We start from the raw sequence: 19,690 nt of genomic DNA, 5'->3' as shown, positions 1-19,690 counted from the left end.
CCTCATGAGCCAGGTGGAAGGAGGCAGGGTTTTTTGGTTTGTTTTTGCTCCTGGGCTTACAGGCAGTCAGGTAGAACCAGAAATGTTCCATGGGATTCTGTGCAGCATCTGCACGGCTCTGACGAGTGCCTCTGGTGTGTTGAGAGGGGGTGGCAGGGAAAGTGTGCTCACAGTGGCTCCCCAGGAGGAGGAGGCAACAGGACTGGGCTCTGAGCTGATGAGGTTTGGGCTCTCTCTGTAGGGGCACCTGAACTGGCCCCCGTTCTGTCTGGTGATGCTGAATGTGACTCACCTGACCCATCAGGTCACCATTGACCGTTTCAGCCGGAAGGTGAGTGCCTCAAAAGCCAGTTCTTCCTAGGGCTGCAATCAGGCAAGGAGCAAGGCATCCAGGGTTGGAGAGGTCTTGAGGCTTATTCATGACTGGGGGCAAGGGTGGGGAGGGACCCTTTTAAAGAAGAATAGTGCAAAAGTGGATATATTTGTAAGTGATTTTAATTAAACCATTTGTGGACACTCTAATGTCAGAGGAGGACAGGTACCAGGAGGAATATTGTGAATGAGGAGAAGTTAGAATGGCAAGGGACAGTGACCTCAAATGATTGTGGTTAAAATATCTACTTCTGCAGTCTTTATAAAAATATATGCCCATTGACACATTTCTAGAGCCCCTTCCAAGAAGGGGGCTGTATAAGTGAGGAGCCCTGATTTTAAGCTTCAGGAGTTTTACATTAAGCCCACCTCTGCCAATGAGGCTGGTGTCCAACTGCACCCCACCCTGTGTGGTACCCTCCTGGGGGTCTGCTTTGCTCCTCCCAGCAGGTGAGTAACAGGGGCTGATTCATCTCCTCCTCTGGTCCGAAAGTCCTGACTCTCCCCACCCATTCCTGAGCCAACACCTGCAGCCCCTCCTGTTGGCATGTGCCCTTGAATGCCAAACATAGGGCCACCACACCCCATGGAACTCTCGGGAACAGGGGCTTTGGGGAGTGGGTTTTCCATGAGATAGAAGCTTATACAAAGAACTCCCTGGGTTTCATCCATTAGGTTTTTTAATTTTTCCATTAAAAATATTTAAGGTATAACTTACCTACAGTAAAATTCACCGTTGTTAGTGTACAATTCTACAAGTTTTAACAAACACCCACAGTCCTGTAACCACCACCACAGTCGTGATAGAGAACAGCTCCATCACCCTTAATTGTTGCCCTGTGCCATTTTGTTGTCAACTCCTCTCCCACCTCTGACAACCACTGTTCCTGTCCGTATAGTTTTGCCTCTTCCAGAATGTCATACACATGGAATCAGAGTATTTAGTAAGATTCATTCACATTGTGTGTATCAGGAGTTCATTGATTTTTCTTCCTGAGGAGTATTCCGTTGTAATGATGTACACTGTTTATTTATCTCCATTCATCAATTGAAAGACATTTGGGTTGTTTCCAGTTTGGGGTGATAACAAATAAAGCTGCAATAAGCATTTACATAAAGGGTTTTTTTTTATTGAAGTATAGTTAACATACAATGTTACATTAGTTGCCTGTGTACAGCAGTGATTCAACATTTCCGTACATTACTCAGTGCTCATCACTATAATTGCAGACACCACTTATCACCATATGTTATTGCAATCTTATTGATTGTTTTCCTGCTGCACTTTTCATTTTCATGACTTATTTATTTTATAACTTGGAGTTTGAACCCCTTAATTCCCTTTTTTAAAAATTTTTATTTATTTTATGATAGTCACACAGAGAAAGAGAGAGAGAGCAGAGACACAGGCAGAGGGAGAAGCAGGCTCCATGCATCAGGAGCCCGATGTGGGATTCGATCCCAGGTCTCCAGGATCGCGCCCTAGGTCAAAGGCAGGTGCCAAACCGCTGCGCCACCCAGGGATCCCCCCTTAATTCCCTTTATCTATTTCATCATTTCCCCATCCCTTCCTCCCCTCTGGCAACCACCAGTTTGTTCTCTGTAGTTAAGTCTGGTTTTTGGTCGGTTGGTTGGCTCTTTTCTTCTTTCCTTCTTTCCTTCCTTCCTCCATTCCTTCCTTCATTCGTTTTGTTTTTTTTTTTTAGATTCCACATGTAAGTGAAATCATGGGCCACTTGCCTTTCTCTGTTTGACTTATTTCACAAAGCACAATACCTTCTAGGGCCCATCCATGTTGCCACAAATGGCAAAAGCTCATTCTTTTTTATGGTCAAGTAATATTTGTGTGTGTGTGTGTGTGTGTACAAAAGATGTATCTCTTTTTTATCCATTCATCTATGGATGGACACTTGGGTTGTTTCCATATCTTGGCTATTATAACCAATGCTGCTATAAACATAGGGGTGCCTATATCCCTTTGAATTAGTGTTTTTGTTTTCTTTGGGTGAATACCCACTAGTGGAATTACTAGATCATATAGTATTTCTATTTTTAATTTCTAAAGAAACTTCTATACTGTGTCCCACAGTGGCTGCACCAATTTATATTCCCAGCAGTTCACAACAGTTTTTTTTTTCCACATCTTCACGAATACTTATTATTTCTTGCTTTTTTTTATTCTAGCCATTCTGACTGGTGTCAGGTTCTCTCTTGTGGTTTTCACTTGCATTTTCCTGATGACTAGTGATTTTGAGTACCTTTTCATGTGTCTGTTGGCCACCTGTATGTCTCCTTGGGAAAAACATTCAGATCCTCTGCCCATTTTTTAGGTTTTTTTTTTTGTTTGTTTGTTTGTTTTTTTTGGTGTTGAGTTTTAAGTCATTCTAACAGATATGTAATAAGATCTTACCGTGGTTTTAATTTGCACCTCCCTAATTGCTGATAATATTGAACATATTTTCCTGGGTTTGTTTTCCATGGTATACCCTCTTTGATGACATGTCTGTTCAAATCTTTTGCACATTTTAAAGATTATAATGTGTTTTATTGAGTTTGAGAATTTTTTGTATGTTTTGGATACAGGTCCTTATCAGATATAAGTATTATCTCCCTTGCCTGGGTAGCTCATCGGTTTAGCGCCACCTTCGGCCCAGGGTGTGATCCTGGAGTCCCGGGATCAAGTCTACATCAGGCTCCCTGCATGGAGCCTGCTTCTCCTTCTGCCTGTGTCTCTGCCCCCCTCTCTCTCTCTCTCTGTCTCTCATGAATAAATAAAATCTTTTAAAAAAATTATTATCTCCCAGTCTGTGACATGTTTTTTCAATCACCTACAAGTGTCTTTCAAAGGGCAGAAGTTTTTAATTTTGGTAGAGTCCAAATATCAGTTCTTTCTTTTTTCTTTTCTTTTTTTTTTTTTAAAGATTTTATTTATTTATTCATGATAGTCACACAGAGAGAGAGAGAGAGGCAGAGACACAGGCAGAGGGAGAAGCAGGCTCCATGCAGGGAGCCCGATGTGGGATTCGATCCCGGGTCTCCAGGATCACGCCCTGGGCCAAAGGCAGGCGCCAAACCTCTGTGCCACCCAGGGATCCCAGTTCTTTCTTTTTTGGATCATGATTTTGGTATTCTATCTAATAGACCTTTGCCTGATGCAAGGTCTCAAAGATTTTCTCTTACATTTTCTTCTAGCAGTTTAATAGTTTCAGGTATTACTTTTAAGTGTATATTGTACTTTAAGTTAATTTTTATAAATAGTATGATATATGGGTCAAGATTCTTTTTTCTTTTGCATATGGATGTTCTGGCATCATTTGTTAAAAAAGACTATCCTGCCTCAATTGACTCGTCTTTGCACTTTTGTCAAAAATCAGCTGACCATTAATGCTTGGGTTTACTTCTGGACTTTTAATATCTGTCTTTTCACCAGTGCCATAGGATCTTGATAACTGTTACTTTTTATTAAAATTTCATTAAAATCAGGTTGTATGAGTCTTCTAACTTCCTTTTCAAAATTATGTTGGCAATTTTAATTCTTTTATATTTCCATATAAATTTAAAATAAGCTTATTGATTTCTATAGAAAACCTTGCTGGGATTTTGATTGGAATTACATTAAATATATAATTATTTAGGGGGAGAATTACAACGTGAACATTAGTGAGCTTTCTAAGCCATGAACACAATATATCTTTTTATTTAAATCTTCTTTGATTTTTTTTTTCATTGGTGTTTTGTAGTTTTCATTGTAAGATCTTACACGTTTTGTTAGATTTATCTCTAAAAATTTCATATTTCTGATCCTATTGTAAATGATTCTTTTCTTTTTATTTCATTTTCTGATCTCATATTGCTAATATATACAAATACAATTTTTTTTGCATTTTTAAAAAAAAATGCCATTAGGTTTTTCATTCAGCTGATTGTGTGTACACATGAGTTTTGCATATTGACCTCTTATCTTACAACTTGCTAAACTCACTTATTAGTTCTTGTAAATTCTTCCAGTTTTTCTGCATAGTTGTTTATATCTTTCCTAAATAGAGACAGCTTTGCTTCTTCCTTTCCAATGAGTATTCATTTTATTTATTGTTCTTACCTACTGCACTGGTTAGGGCCTCTAATATGATGTTGAGGGAGTGAGCGCCAATATCCTTGTCTTGTATCTGATCTTAGGGAGAGGGCATCCAGTCTTTCACTATAAAGCAGGAAGTTTTTATAGATATCCTTTATCAGGTGATGAAAGTTTCTTCTATTTGTAATTTGCTGAGAGTTTTTATTACTATGAAAGATGTTAATTTTGTCAGAACTTTTTTCTGCATCTACTAGAATAATCATATTGTTCTTTTTCTTTAGACTTTTCACCCAAAATTACAGTTTTGGGTTTACTTAAAAAGGGAAAGATTTTCAAATTTTTAAAAAATAAATAGCTTATGAAGAATAGTAGTTCTATTTAGAGATCATTTTTTAAAGATTTATTTATTTGAGAGAGAGGTGGAGAAAGGACAGAGAGAAAGAGAGAGAAACCTTCAAGTAGACTCCCTGCTGAGCCCGGAGCCCTATGCCGGGCTCAATAAGAGGCTCAATTCCAGGACCCTGAGATCACAACCTGAGCTAAAATCAAGAGCTGGATGCTTAACCAATTGAGCCACCCCGGTGACCCATTAAACTCATCATATACTCTTGCTATCCTTTTAATGTCTGTAGGATCTGTATCCATGTACTCTATCTCATTCCTAATATTAGTAATTTGTGTCTTTTCTTTTTCCTGACCAGTCTGCCTAGAGGTTTGTCAAATGTTTTTTTCCTTAAAGAATGTTTTTATTGTTTTTTTCTGTTTTCTATTTTATCAATTTTTCCCCTTATCTTTGTTATTTTATTGCTTCTGATTCCTTTGGGTTGAATTTACTCTCCTTCTAGTTTATTAAGGTGATAGCTTAGTTCACTGATTTGAGACCTTTCTGCTTTATCTAATATAAGCATCTAGTGCTATTATTTTATCTTTAGACACTGATTTAGCAGCATCTTAAAAACTTGATACACTGTGTTTTCAGTTTCATTAAGTTTAAAATAGTTTAAAATTTTCCTTTGGATTTTTATTTGACCCATGAGTTATTTACAAGTGTTTTTCTTTAGTCTCCAAATATTTTGTGATTTTTCCAGCTGTCTTTCTGTTACTGATTTCTAACTTAATTTCACTGTGTTCAGAGAACATATTTTATCTAACATTGATCCTTTTATATTTAGTGAGACTTCTTTTATGTGTCAGAATATACTCTATCTTATACATGTGTATTCTCATGTTGAGTGGAGTGTTCTGTGAATGTCAGGTCAAGTTCACTGAGAGTGTTGTTCATGCCTTCTAAATCCATATTCATTTCCTACTTGTTCTATCAATCATTGAGAGAGAAGTTTTTGGAATTTCTGAGTATAATTGCTGATTTGTCCATTTTTCCTTGGAGTTTTATCGTTTTTTTTTTTTCAGATTTTTGAAATTGTTATTTGATGTATAACATTTAGGATTGTTATGCCCTCTTGTTGAATTAACTCCTTTATCAGTGTGAAATGGCGTTTTTATCCTGGTAAAAGTCTTTGTTCTGAATTCTGCTTTGTCTGATTCATCTATAATAGTGATTCCAGTTTTATTTTGATTAGTGACAGCATGTATACCCAATGAATATATCTAAGAGAAATCTTTTTCCATCCCTTTTCTTTTAACCTATTTGTGTCTTTTTACTTAAAGCAGGGTTTTGTAGGGAAGGAATAGTTGGCTCTTCCTTTTCTCTTATCCAATCTGCCAATCTCTGCCTTTTAATTGGGAGATGTTTGGACCATTTACACTTAATTTGGTCATCAATATGATTAGATTTGTATATAACATAATGTTGGCATTTGTTTTCTATTTGTCCCATCTACTTTTCATTCTGCTCCCTTTCCTCTTTTTCTGCCTTATTCTGGGTTATTTTTAATGATTGCATTTTATCTTCTCTGTTGGATTATTATCTGTACATTTTACTCTACATTTGTTATAAACTCCACAATACATCATTATGGTTTTTCCTTAAGCAGTCAATTATCTTCTAACATGGTTTTTAAAATAAGAAAAGTTTATTTATTTATTTATTTTTTTTTTAAGAAAAGTTTATATTATCCACATCTTTATCATTCCTGGTGTCCTTTATTTCTTTGTGTAGATCTGGATTTCCATCTGGATATCACTTTCTTCTGTCTGAAGGACTTCCATTAACATTCTTATAGTGCAAATCTGCTGGTATCTGCAAAAGTTTTTTTTAAGATTTTATTTATGTATTTATTTGAGAGAGAGAAAGAGTGAGAGAGAGAGGAGCAGGGTGGGGGAGCGGGAGAGGAAAAGAATTTCAAGCAGACTCTGCACTGAGTGCCAAGCCTCATGTGGTGGCTTGATCCCACAACCCTGAGATCATGACCTGAACCAAAAATGAAAGTTGGATACTTAGTGGACTGACCAACACAGGTGCCCCTGAAAAAGTTTTTATGTCACCTTCATTTTTAAAGATATTTTAACTGAGTTTAGAATTATATGTTAATTTTTCTTTCATCACTTTAAAGATTTTGCTCCACTATCTTTTCTTTTTAAATTGAGATAAAATTGACCTAACATAAAATTAATCATTAATCTCCCTAGCCCTGACAACTACAGATATGCATTCTGTCTATAGATTTGCTTATTTCTAGATATCTCATATAAATGGAGTCTGCAATATGTGAATTTTATGTCTGGCTTCTTTCATTTAGCATGTTTCTGAGGTTCATCCATGTTATAGCATCTACCAGGTTTTTTTTCATTTTTTTTTATGGCTGAATAATATTCCATTGTGTGTGTGTGTGTGTGTGTATATACACACACAACAGTTGTTTATCTGTGCATTTATTGCTGGCCATTTGGGCCATTTCCACCTGTTGACTATTGTGTATAGTGCTGCTATAAATTTCTACTGTCTTTCACTTTGTTTATTTCCACAACGATATCATCTATCATTCTGATCTTTGTTTCCCTACTTTTTTTTTTTTTTTTTACTGTTTTTACAATTTTCCTTCTATCATTGTTTTTAAGCAGTTTGGTTAAGACATGCTTGGTAATTCATTTCTCTTTCAGAGACTCTAATTACACATATATTAGGCCAGTTAAAGTTGTCCCACAGATCACTTATGCTTTATTCATCTTTTTTTGGTCTTTTTTTTCTTTCTGTGTTCCATTTTAGATAGCCTCTATTGCCCTATTTTTAAGTTCATTCATATTTTCATCTATGGTGTGTAATCATCATCTATTAATCCCATTCAGTATAGTTTTCATCTCAGATATTAATTGTACTTTTTCATCTCTAGAAGTTTGATTTGGGTCTGTTGGTATCTTCCACATCTTGCCCTAAAAATTTTGTTTTCCATTACTGTTTGAAAATATTGAATATAGTTTCAATGATTGCTTTTTATACCCCTGACTATTAATTTTATCATATTTTTTATTTCTGGGTCAATTCTAACTGATTTTTCCCACTTCATTATGGGCTGTACTTTCCTGCTGCTTTGGGTTACTGACAATTTTTTTTGGATTGCAGACATTGGGTTTTGTCTTGTTGGATACTGAATATCCTTTTCTTTTTCAGTTTTGTACTAGTTATACTACTTGGAAGCAATTCAATCCATCTGAGGCTTGCTTTGTTGAGTGGAGCCCATGTAGTTTTATCCTAAGTGATTTTATTCTATATTTTTTCTTCTAAGTAGTGATTCCTCACTACTGAAGCAGTAGCCTTCTCATACCCTACCCTATGCCCTATGTATTTGCACTATAACTGGTGGTGTTTCTAACTATTCCCAGCCAGGCATAAGTCCTAGGAATTTGTCTGTTCTTTTATTTATTTATTTATTTATTTATTTTTTTTTTTTTTTTTTTTTTTTTTTTTAAGATTTTATTTATTCATGAGAGAGTCGGAGACACAGGCAGAGGGAGAAGCAGGCTCCCTGCAGGGAGCCCGATGTGGGACTCGATCCCAGGTCTCCAGGATCATGCCCTGGGCCAAAGGCAGGTGCTCAACTGCTGAGCCCCCCCAGGGATCTCCCCTGTCTGTTCCTTTTAGGTGATTGTTTTCCTGGACTCAAGTAGCTTTCCCACCTGCATACACTGGTCAGTATTCATACACAGGGTCAGGATAGGATGAGAGAGGGATTGTCTACAGAACTTCTGAGCATGTGCATTCTCTCTCTCTCTCTCTCTCTCTCCCTCCCTCTTTTTTTTTCTCTCCCCAGCTCTCTTCCCTTCAGCATCTTGCTCTGCAAACTCCAGCTATCATGACCTCCATGAACTCCCAACTCTTGTTCATAAACTCAGAGAGCCCACCGGGCTCTGCCTGGGTTCCTTCTTCCTTTCTACACCATGGCCTAGAGACTTCCTCTAAGCAATAACTGGGTAATCATAAGGCTCTCCTCATTTGTTTCCCCTTTCTCAGGGATCATTCTCTTATGCTGCCAACTGTTCAATGTCTGAAAACTATTGTTTCATGTAACTTGTCAGGTTTTAAAAAATATTTTATTTATTTTTTCATGAGAGGCAGAGAGAGAGAGAGAGAGAGGCAGAGACACAGGCAGAGGGAGAAGCAGGCTCCATGCAGGGAGTCAGACGTGGGACTCGATCCTGGGACTCTAGGATCACGCCCTGGGCCAAAGGCAGGCACTAAACTGCTGGGCCACCGGGGCTGCCCAATTTGTTAGGTTTTTTGATTGTTTAAGGCAAGAGGGAATATCCAGTCCTTATTACTCCATCTTGGTCAGAAGCTAAAGCCCTACTCTTTAGTTTTGAATATTTGTCCTTTGTCATTATTTGAACATAGGGTTCTGTGAACACAGATGAAGAACCCTGGGTTTCAGAGGAGTGTTCATTCCCAGAGCTAAGAGATGATTCCAGGTTCATGAAGCCCCAGCCCCTCTCTGCACAGCTAGGAAGGCTCAGGCTGAAAGACCAGGGATTTCCCAAGGTCAAAGTTTTCCAACACAGAGGTTCCTGTCCTGGATAATTTACAAAGCAATTAATAAAACAGTGATTCTTGTAGGAGAGGGAGGTATAAAGTCATTATAAATATTTTAAGATTCTAGTCTTTTCATCTCCCACTTCTACAAAGTAAAACTAATAATCCATAGTGCATATAAATTTAACCTTGTCAATATGTAGCAGAGGTTGTAGCTTTGAATTTAAAGAGTTTGAGAGAGTTAGGGTGTATTGCATATTTAACAAACATTGATTGAGACCCCAATTTATGTCAGGCCCTAAGGCAGGTGCTGGGGATTCAAAGGTGGATCAGTAAGAGTCTCTGCCCTTAAGAAATTCAGAGTCCATCTGGTGCCTCAATGAGGGGACAAACAGATTCCACCCTAATGGTCAGCAGAGAGATGAGGAGGTCCCAGAGAAGGGGTGCCCATGCCAGAGGCTGGAGGATATAGGAAAAATCTCCCAGAAGAAATGATCTGGGCAGAATCAGGAAAGAAGAGAGTGATTAGGAGGTCTCAAAGTGTGTGTTTGCTTGGGCACAGGGATATAGCCTGCCTCTCACTGTTGTATTTTATGTTTCATCATTTTGTGCTCATAAACATGGTTTCAGAATTCTTTGATGCCACCTTGAACAGTGTCTCAGTCATATGTATCTGAAACAGAGCCTGTCACATAGCTTGATACTGTTTGTTGGATAAATGGATGGATGGATGAATGGACGGACAGACAGATGGACAGACAAGCTGTGCTCACATTGAATACCCTCCCCCCACAAGGTGACTGTGGACTCACAGCCTGTCTGGCCTCCTGTGAGCAGACATGGATTCAGAATTGAGGACACAGGCCACATGTACGTGATCCGGACACCATCACACACCCAGATCCAGTGGCTCCACAGCTCAGGACTCATGATCCTGGAGGCCAGCAAAACCAGCGAGGCCCAGGGCCGTGGCCTGTGCGGTGAGGTGGGACCCAGCTGGGGGAGAGGGGATGCTTTTTGGGCCCACGTCGGCCCCCAGACACAGGCTCCCCTGTGTGAAGCCAGGGAAAGGTGGAACAGAGGGCCAGGCCAGAGGTGGCACCAGCAGAGCTGCCAGGGCAGAGAGACTTAATGTTGTATGTTCTGGGGCTGAAGCTGCCAGCAGGGAGATGGCGCAGGACTCTGGCCTCCGCCAGTTGTCACTTTAACTGGGATTGTCTGTCAGCTTCCCTGATAGTTTCCTAATACCAGATAATCCTTCCTGTCTGCATATGCCTGGGCACTTCACAAAACACTTCCACACTCTGATCTCACTTATTGCAGGTCATCCACACAACAACCCTAAGAGATGACCATTGAACTACAGAAGAAAGTGGGCTCAGAGAGGTTAAGTGGCTTGCCTAAGCTCACACAGCAGAACTGCCACAACACATAGAACTAGAGCTCTTCAGACCACAGCATGACTGCAGAGCATGCCCTAAGGGACTGAATGTCTTTGGATAAGGAAAGGGTACAAGGGGAGTCTGAGTGTGGACTGCTGCTCCCCCACAGAGCAACCATGACAGACGGACATCATGATGATGATGGAAGACATAGGAACACACACACTCACACCCTCACATGCCCTTCCTCCATAAACCTGCACCATTTTGGTCATTGACACTCATACTCCTGTATGCAGAATGCCCTCTACACGTGAACTGACACGTGTAAGTCTGCTCCCTGCTCATTCTTTCATTTACTTACCATCACAGGACAGATAGTCGGCAAAACAGGCAAAAATCTGTTTTATGAAACTATTTGTACTGACTTACTGTTAGAAAAATCTCTCTTTATACACACACACACATGCATGCACACACACACCCAGCACTGCCACTACTCTACCATCTTCTTCTCACCATTTCTTCCTTCTACTGTTTATGCCTGGCAAGGAATGCTGTGCTCAGCAGTAATATTCTTCCGAGGATACCTTGTGGCACCCTTCGGTGACTCAAGGCCAAGACCAAAAACGCAACCACTGGGACCATCAATAAAATCTGAAGGTTTTGTAGTAGATCATGCTTTATATTCATGAAACTGGTGGCTAGAGGTGTCAGAGCAGAAGTCAGCTAATTTATCTCTATTTTATCTAAACTAGCACTTAGAGTCCCTGGCACCCTACTGGGCAACTAGGGGGACTACTGAGAGAGTAAAAAAATGAGTCTAAAGAAAAATGAACCTTTGCACTCAGAGCAAGACAACCCTGCAAACCAAAACCCGTCCTCCAGAACTGGGAAGGTCATGGAGGGGGGCATCTGAGGGGCTGTGGAAGGAAGGACTTCTGACAAAGCGTTTTAGGCAGAGGGAGCAGCATAAGAAGGTCAAGGGCAGGGAAGTGTGTATTTGGAGCCTAGAGCATGAGAGATGAAGCTGGAAGTTAAAGTCATTTTAGAAGCTGTGACAGAGAAACTTCAGCCCCACCCCATTTCAGTGCCTTGCAACACGACGGAGGTTTATTTCTGGCACCCGTAAATTCCCATGTGGAGACTCCTTCCATCTCATGGCTCTGCCATCCTCAACACAAGCTTCCAACTCCACTGCAGGAAAAAGAATCAAGAAGCGTTTATGGACCGGGCCTGGTAGTGATGGCCCTTGCCTTCACTCCCCCAGCCCTAGGAGAGCCTGGAAAAACAGGCTAGCCAACTGCCTGGGAAGAAGAGGAAACAGGTGTTACATTTAGCTAGCAATCTCTGCTAAAGCAGATTTTTGGAGAGTAACTTTTAATTTTCACATAATGTCAAAATAGTATAAAGAACTCCCATGTACTTTTTTTTTAAATTTTTATTTATTTATGATAGTCACACAGAGAGAGAGAGAGAGAGGCAGAGTCACAGGCAGAGGGAGAAGCAGGCTCCATGCACCGGGAGCCCGACGTGGGATTCGATCCCGGGTCTCCAGGATCGCGCCCTGGGCCAAAGGCAGGCACCAAACCACTGCGCCACCCAGGGATCCCCCCATGTACTTTTTTACTCAGATTTACCAAGTGTTCATATTTTGCCCCATTTGCTTTTCCTACCTCGGTATGTATAAAACACACACGTAGGTAGACATACATACACATGATTTATATACATGCACTTTTCTGTTGTGTATGTATACATATATACACATGTGATTTATATATATGCACTTTTCTGTTATGCATTTTATATATATGTATATATATGCATTTTAAAAAAGATTTTTATTTATTCACAAGAGAGAGAGAGGCAAAGACACAGGCAGAGGGAGAAGCAGGCTCCATGCAGGGAACCTGACGTGGGACTCGATCCTGGGTCTCCAGGATCATTCCCTGGGCCAAAGGCAGGCTATAAACCGCTGAGCCACCCAGGGATCCCCTATATGCATTTTTTTAAAGATTTTATTTATTTATTCATGAGAGACACACAGAGAGAGGCAGAGACATAGGCAGAGGAAGAAGCAGGCTCCCAACAGGGAGCCCGGTGCAAAACTCGACTCCAGGACCCCGGGATCACGACCTGAGCCAAAGGCAGACACTCAACCACTGAGCCACCCAGGGGTCCCTATATGTGCATTTTTCTGAGCAATTTTAAAGTATGTTTGAGACCTTGTATCCCTCTATCCCTAAATACGTTGCTGTGTGTCTCTGAAGAATGATGACGTCTTCGTACACAGCGGGGCTTCTTAGCTTCTCTGGGCTTAATTTCTCTCAACTATAAAACGAGGATAATGTAATACCAGCCTCAAAGAACTGTTGTAAGAAATATGCAAAATAACACCTGGGGACCTGGGTATGGTGGCGATCATTATGGCTATTGGGATCATCTGCCCCTTTCCAGGTATCTGTGATGGGGATGCAGCCAATGACCTCACCCTGAAGGATGGTTCTGTGGTGGGTGAGGCCCAGGACCCTGCTCCCTTTCTGGACAGCTGGCAGGTGCCCAGCTCCCTGACCTCAGTGGGCCAGACCCGCTTCCGCCCGGACAGCTGTGCCACAGCTGACTGCTCGCCCTGCCTCCGCATGGTATCCAACCGCACCTTCAGCGCCTGCCACCGCTTTGTATGTACAACTGGGTCCAGCATGGGGGAGCCTCCTAGGCTGGGAACAGCAGCACCAACCTGCAGAGGGCAGCTCCCCAGAGGTGTTGAACTTGGGACCAGATTAGAAGTCTTCAGAAGCTCATTGTTGCCCCTGGGCAGGGCTGGGAGAAACTGGGCCCTGGGATGTGGGGAATCAGGGTAAGGGGTACTGTCTGATACACATGCCCAGGTGCCCCCAGAGTCGTTCTGTGAGCTGTGGATCCGGGACACCAAGTACGTGCAGCAGCCCTGCGTGGCTCTGACGGTGTACGTGGCCATGTGCCACAAGTTCCACGTGTGCATCGAGTGGCGGCGCTCTGACTACTGCCGTGAGTCAGGGGCCTGAGGGGGAGTGGGGAGGATGGGGGTGTCCTCCATTGCTTCTGTTGCTCTCACCCCGTTAACCATTCATTTGTTCGTTGATACAAATAATTTGAGAAATATTTTATAAACAAATCCATAAGCCAATGAATAAATTAAATTTATTTTTATCATTTATATTAATATGTCAAATGAATATTATCTGTTTATTATCTAATTTATCTGAATCCCCTTGCCTCATCTGTAAAATGAGGACAGTAATACTAGCTCCCTCTAGGGTCGTTTTGAAGGTGATATGAGGTAATGTGTGCAGAGTGCCTCACGTAGGCCCCCCACATGGTTCCCATCCAGGAAGTGTTAGTTCCTTTCTCTTAATTCTTGGTCCTCTTTCTCTTCTTTCAGCACCTCCCTGAGAATAGAGGTGAAATCCACCCTTTCCCCACCCCCTTAGGTTTGCAAAGGGTGGACTAGAGTAGTTTGATTTATAAATGTAGACATATCCAGATAGGCTGGAAGCAGCTCACAGGAAGACTATGCCCAGAATATGACAGTTGAAAGACGAAAAAACAGTCATTAGAGTAGTGTTCTTCAAACTATGGGTATGAAATCAACTTTGGGGATTAACACCACATTTAAAATATGCAATAGAGGGATCCCTGGGTGGCACAGTGGTTTGGCGCCTGCCTTTGGCCCAGGGCACGATCCTGGAGACACAGGATCGAATCCCATGTCGGGCTCCCGGTGCATGGAGCCTGCTTCTCCCTCTGCCTGTGTCTCTGCCTCTCTCCTTCTCTCTCTGTGTGACTATCATAAATAAATAAAAAATTAAAAAAAATGCAATAGAATAGGAAATGCTAGTGTGTACTGTACTTGTACTGCAGAATGATTAAATATTGTTTTGTGAAAAATTTGTTTCGATAGGTCAGTAATTCTCAAAAAGAAAAGGTAAAAAATATATACATATCTGTAATTCCCAATCCCCATTATCCTTTATTTTTTTTATAAATTTTTATTTATTTATGATAGTCACACACACACACACACACAGAGAGAGGCAGAGATACAGGCAGAGGGAGAAGCAGACTCCATGCACCGGGAGCCCGACGTGGGATTTGATCCCGGGTCTCCAGGATCGCGCCCTGGGCCAAAGGCAGGCGCCACACTGCTGCGCCACCCAGAGATCCCCCCATTATCCTTTAAAATCACCAGGGAACTTCAAAAAGTATTAATGCTGGGCCTCACAATAAGAGATTCCAGTCCAGTTGCTCTGGGGTGGGATCCTGGGCAAGGGTATTTCAAAGCTTCCAAATGATTCTTCTGTAAGGACCACGGGTTGAGGTTTGAGGACCACTGTTCTACATGCATGTGTGTATTGGACCACAATGTAAAATGTACTTTTTACAGTCAAGAAAATTTGAAAATGCTGATCTAGAGCAAGGGTTTGGCAAATATTTCCTGTAAAGGGCCAGATAGTAAATAACGGAGGCTTCTCAGGCTATATGGTCTCTGTTACTCAACTCTGCCCTTGGAGTGCAAAAGCAGCCAGATACAATAGGTGTGGCTATTGGTGTGACTGTTTCAATAAAACTTTATTTGCAAAAAAGCAAAAACAAAAAACCCCACTTTATTTGCAAAAATAGGTAGGAAGCTAGATTTGGCCACAGGTTGTACTTTGCTGACTCCTGATCTAGGTAGGGGAGGCAGTGACGCCAAACGGCTTTGCCCTCTCTGTGGAGGCTCTGATGATGCTCTGAGACCCCTCCTCACTCTGCCTGGGATCTGAGCCAGGTCTGGTGCCTGCTGTGCCCTTGCAGCCTTCCTGTGCTCCAGCGACTCCATATACCAGGCCTGTGTGGCAGCCTGTGAGCCCCCTGAGACGTGCCAGGATGGGCTTCTGGGCCCACTGGACCCAGAGCAGTGCCAGGTGCTGGGCGAGGGCTGCGTCTGCTCTGAGGGCACCATCTTGCACCGGCGCCACTCAGCGCTCTGCATCCCTGAGGAGAAGTGTGGTGGGTTCCTCCCCTACCAGGGTGGGGCCCTCCAAAGCTGACCTCACCCTCGGGTCTCCTCATCCCACCTGCTACCCATGGACCCATCTGCATCCCTCCAGGTCTGCTTTGGGGATGGGCAGTGTCCCAGGGAGGGTCAAGTCTGGGACAGTCTGGGTGTCCCCACTTGCCTCAGTCCCTTGTGCCCTGCCGTGTCCCCCGCCGCAGCCTGCACAGACAGCGCGGGGGTGCCTCGGGCTCTGGGGGAGACCTGGAACAGCTCCCTGAGCGGATGCTGTCAGCACCTGTGCCAGGCTCCTAACACCATCGTCCCAGTGGACTTGGACTGCCCGGGGCCCCGCCCTCCTCAGACCTGCCCACGTTTCGGGGAGGTGGCCCTACTCCTGCCCACTGAGGATCCCTGCTGCCTGGGGACCGTTTGTGGTAAGTCCCATGCTTCACCTCCCTCCACCTCAGCTATAAGATGGCTAAGAGGCTCCAGGTCTGCCTACTGACCCTGCTGGATAAGACAAGGCTGGGGAAAATGAAAGTGTCTTGGGGAGGCATGTTGTAAAGAGTGGAGAACCCCTCCTGGGGGGGCTGGAGCCACCCTCATGAATCAGTGTGGGGGATGGCTTCAAGGCACAGGCTGAGGACTCTTCCTCCACCACTTTGCAGGCTCATAACCTCAGCAGGTCCTTTACTATCTTTTGTGCCTTAGTTGATACTACTATAGCACCAGGCTGATCATAGTCTCCACTCTCTGGGTTGTTGTAAGAATCTAGAAGTTAATACTGATCCAGGGCAGCAGCTGGCACATGGCCCATCTCGATGAATATTAAGTATTAATGCTCTTCTGTTGAGCCCTGGACCTTCTGTGTGACCCTCAGAGGACCCTTCCAGGAACATGGGTCCTGGGGGCGCTGGAGGGAGAAATGAGGACAAGCGCTTCTAGGTGCTGGGCAGTACTGGAGGTGAGGGAGGGGAGTCCCAGCCTCCAAGTGACAGGCCCCGTGGCCCCTGGGCCAGTGTGTAACCAGACTCTGTGTGAGGGCCTCGCCCCTACCTGCCGCCCAGGCCACCGACTCCTCACCCACTTCCAGGAGGACTCGTGCTGCCCCAGCTACAGCTGTGGTGAGAGGTCCCGAGGCGGGGAACACAGGGGTGGGGGAGCCCTGGGGACTGGGGCAGAGCCAGGGTGGAGGCCCAGGCATGGCCAGACAGGGTCTGCCCCCAGCACTGAGACTCTGTCTTTTCTCTAGAGTGTGACCCAGACCTGTGTGAGGCAGAGCTGGTCCCCAGCTGCCGCCAGGACCAGATCCTGATCGCGGGCCGCCTGGGGGATTCGTGCTGTACCTCCTACTTCTGCGGTGAGGGGACGCACCATCGGATGTCGGTGTGCACGGCTGGATCCCAGCCATCTCCTTCCTCGCCCTTGCCTTGGGTGTCTGGGAGGACAGGGTAGGGGTCTCCAGGGGGACTGGGCACAGGATAAGGGTGAGATTCCTCAGAACAAAGTGAAGGAGGAAAAGGAAAGCAACCCAGGCTTCACCCCTTTCACAACTAAGCAGGAGGAAATTGGTGTTTGTTTGGTGTAAGACTTCAGGTAGACAAGAGGGATCTAGATACTGCTTTAGGACAAGCTCCACGAAGCCACAGAAGACTATTTGAGTCCAGCTCCTGTCACAGCTGGGTTTTAGGTCACCCCCCAGCCCAGCAACCTGCTCTGTACCAAGACCCTGTGAGGGGGGCTGCCTGTGACAGCTGTGGCCCCTCTCACCCCACCTCAGCCTGTGGCGACTGTCCAGACCCGATCCCCGAGTGTCAGGAAGGAGAGGCGCTCACCGTGGACAGGAACACCACGGAGCTCTGCTGCCCTCTGTACCAGTGCGGTGAGTACAGAAGCTGGACATGAAGCAGGGAATGAGGACTGTGAGTCAGTGCTAGGAGGGCTGGGATGGCCTCAACCCACGCCTACCTCTGGCCCTGCAGAGCACCCCTGGAGGGGACAGGGAACCTCTTCCTGAAGCCCCAAGCCATCCATGTCACAGCCTGCACCCCCACACCATCCAGCTCCCACCGCCTGGCCCAGCCTCCTCCGGTGAGGCCTCCTTCGTCACGGCTTAGGCTGCACCATGCTTCAGAGCTCACTACCTGGGGGTTCCCTGTGGCTCCCTGTTGAGCTCCCATAGATCCTGAGGGAAGACATTGTGAAAGGGACCTGGTGGCACATAGATGTCCCTGGCGTCCCTTCCACTTAGGTGCCCTTGTCCCACCCAGGATTTTCCTGGTTTGTCCAACCCAGCACCACACATACACATTTTGCCTCTTAAATATCTTTTAGCCTAGCATAGGTGCCTTTTTCTACATGACACAAAATTACAGGGTTTGGGCTGTGGTCCCGCGGAAAGCCCCACTTTCTGGATTGATCCATTGCTTCCTCTTAGAACTGCTTACCTTGCTCCCCCATTCCCGGTGCTTCCTGTAAAGCAGAATTCAGATCCCAAGAGTTGGTGGATTCGAGGTACAAGTGTGCGGCTCAACAGACACAAGCCTCACAGTACCTCACATCATGCTAACGCTCGCCCTGGATGAGGGCGGTGACTGATCCCTCCATCTTACATTTACGTTTTTCCTCCATCAACCAGAAAATAACCCATGACTTTGACACCTTACAAAGGTCCTTCTCCCCCTCCACCTCATCATTTTTTGAAACATCCATCGATAATCCTTAACCCATGCCAATATGTATATATATTTTTAGTGAATCAGATAAGTCTTACAGTTTTCAGAACCTCACCTTCTGCGCTGTCCCTTCGTGCGTACCCTCCCCACCACAAAGTTGTGCCCGGGGGTCCCTCGCTCCTTGCCTTGTTCTCTCAATAAATGAGAATGGCTGAGGAACACCAAACTAAGAGGGACGGCCTGAAGACTAGGAAAAAGGGAAGCATGTGGCCTCAGGTTCAGGATGGGCTATGATTGGAGGGTTGCCACCTGGTGGGAAGAGCAGTGTTCTCTAGAGGGAAACCTTCCCGGCAATGGAGCTTGTGCCCGTCACAGGCTCCCATCTGACCACGACTCTCCGGGTGACACAGAATCCGGGGGAGGAAAGGCCCAGCTGAGTGACTTTAAGGTTCTGACATTGTCATATAGCTAATGCCTCCTCAGAGTGGAACTGAGGCCTCCAGAAGTAGTTCTACGGGGAGGCTCCAGGGACCCAGACTTCTTCCCTGGACCCCAGCCCTGGAGAGGGTGTCTAAGGACATCATGGGGACTCCAGGGGGAGCCGGGAGGAACCCCCCCTCTTTAGCCAGTGTTGCGTTTCTGGGGATTTCTGCTCCAAGGTGCCTGCAACTGTCTTGCCTCCCTCCCTGACAGTGTGTGAGAGTTTCCGCTGTCCCCAAGTGCAGTGTGGCACGGGCACTGCCCTGGTGGAGGTCTGGAGCCCAGACCGCTGCTGCCCCTACAAGTCCTGTGGTAAGTCCCTGGATGGGGGGTGCCCCTGCCCAAAGGCAGAAGATCCAGGGCCCCTGTGCAGAGGGGGCAGGGGAGGAATGGGGCCCACACGGTCAACCTGCTCAGATTCATTCCAGCCCTCCAGAATCATCAGGTCAAAGCCACCCAAATTGCCTTCCTCCCCTGGCACCTGATCTCTGGGAGCTTAGCATTCTTACACTTTTTTCTCCCCAGGATGAAAGAAGGAAAAAAATCAAGTTCCTTGTTCCCAAAAGGTTTTTCCATCGAAAACAAACAAAAAAAGGTCTTTATTGCAGCTGTCTGTTAGTAAACATGATCTTTGTTAAAATTTACCCCGCACCCCTTTGGGAGCCTCAGTGATCAATAATGAACGCCAGTGAGCTTTGTATGAAAATGTTATTTAAAAAGAGTTGAGAAACTCTTTTGCATTTACTTCACTTGTCTTTTTCC

At 44.4% G+C, this 19,690-nt stretch overlaps 1 protein-coding gene across 1 annotated transcript in view; it reads left to right on the top strand.

Moving 5' to 3' along the window:
- The window catches only part of OTOG (otogelin), a 90,310-nt gene that overhangs the window by 61,057 nt on the left and 9,563 nt on the right, over positions 1-19,690 (top strand). The window contains exons 39-48 of the mRNA XM_072793691.1: positions 242-331; positions 10,168-10,351; positions 13,214-13,434; positions 13,645-13,783; positions 15,590-15,784; positions 15,992-16,207; positions 16,793-16,897; positions 17,026-17,133; positions 17,554-17,655; positions 19,142-19,240. Coding sequence (XP_072649792.1) covers positions 242-331; positions 10,168-10,351; positions 13,214-13,434; positions 13,645-13,783; positions 15,590-15,784; positions 15,992-16,207; positions 16,793-16,897; positions 17,026-17,133; positions 17,554-17,655; positions 19,142-19,240 — 1,459 coding nt within the window. The remainder of the gene's footprint in view (positions 1-241; positions 332-10,167; positions 10,352-13,213; positions 13,435-13,644; positions 13,784-15,589; positions 15,785-15,991; positions 16,208-16,792; positions 16,898-17,025; positions 17,134-17,553; positions 17,656-19,141; positions 19,241-19,690) is intronic.

Source organism: Canis lupus, chromosome 23 (assembly GCF_048164855.1).
Source record: "Canis lupus baileyi chromosome 23, mCanLup2.hap1, whole genome shotgun sequence".
NCBI classification, from domain to species: Eukaryota; Metazoa; Chordata; class Mammalia; order Carnivora; family Canidae; genus Canis; species Canis lupus.
This window is presented reverse-complemented; position numbering and strand designations above follow the sequence as displayed.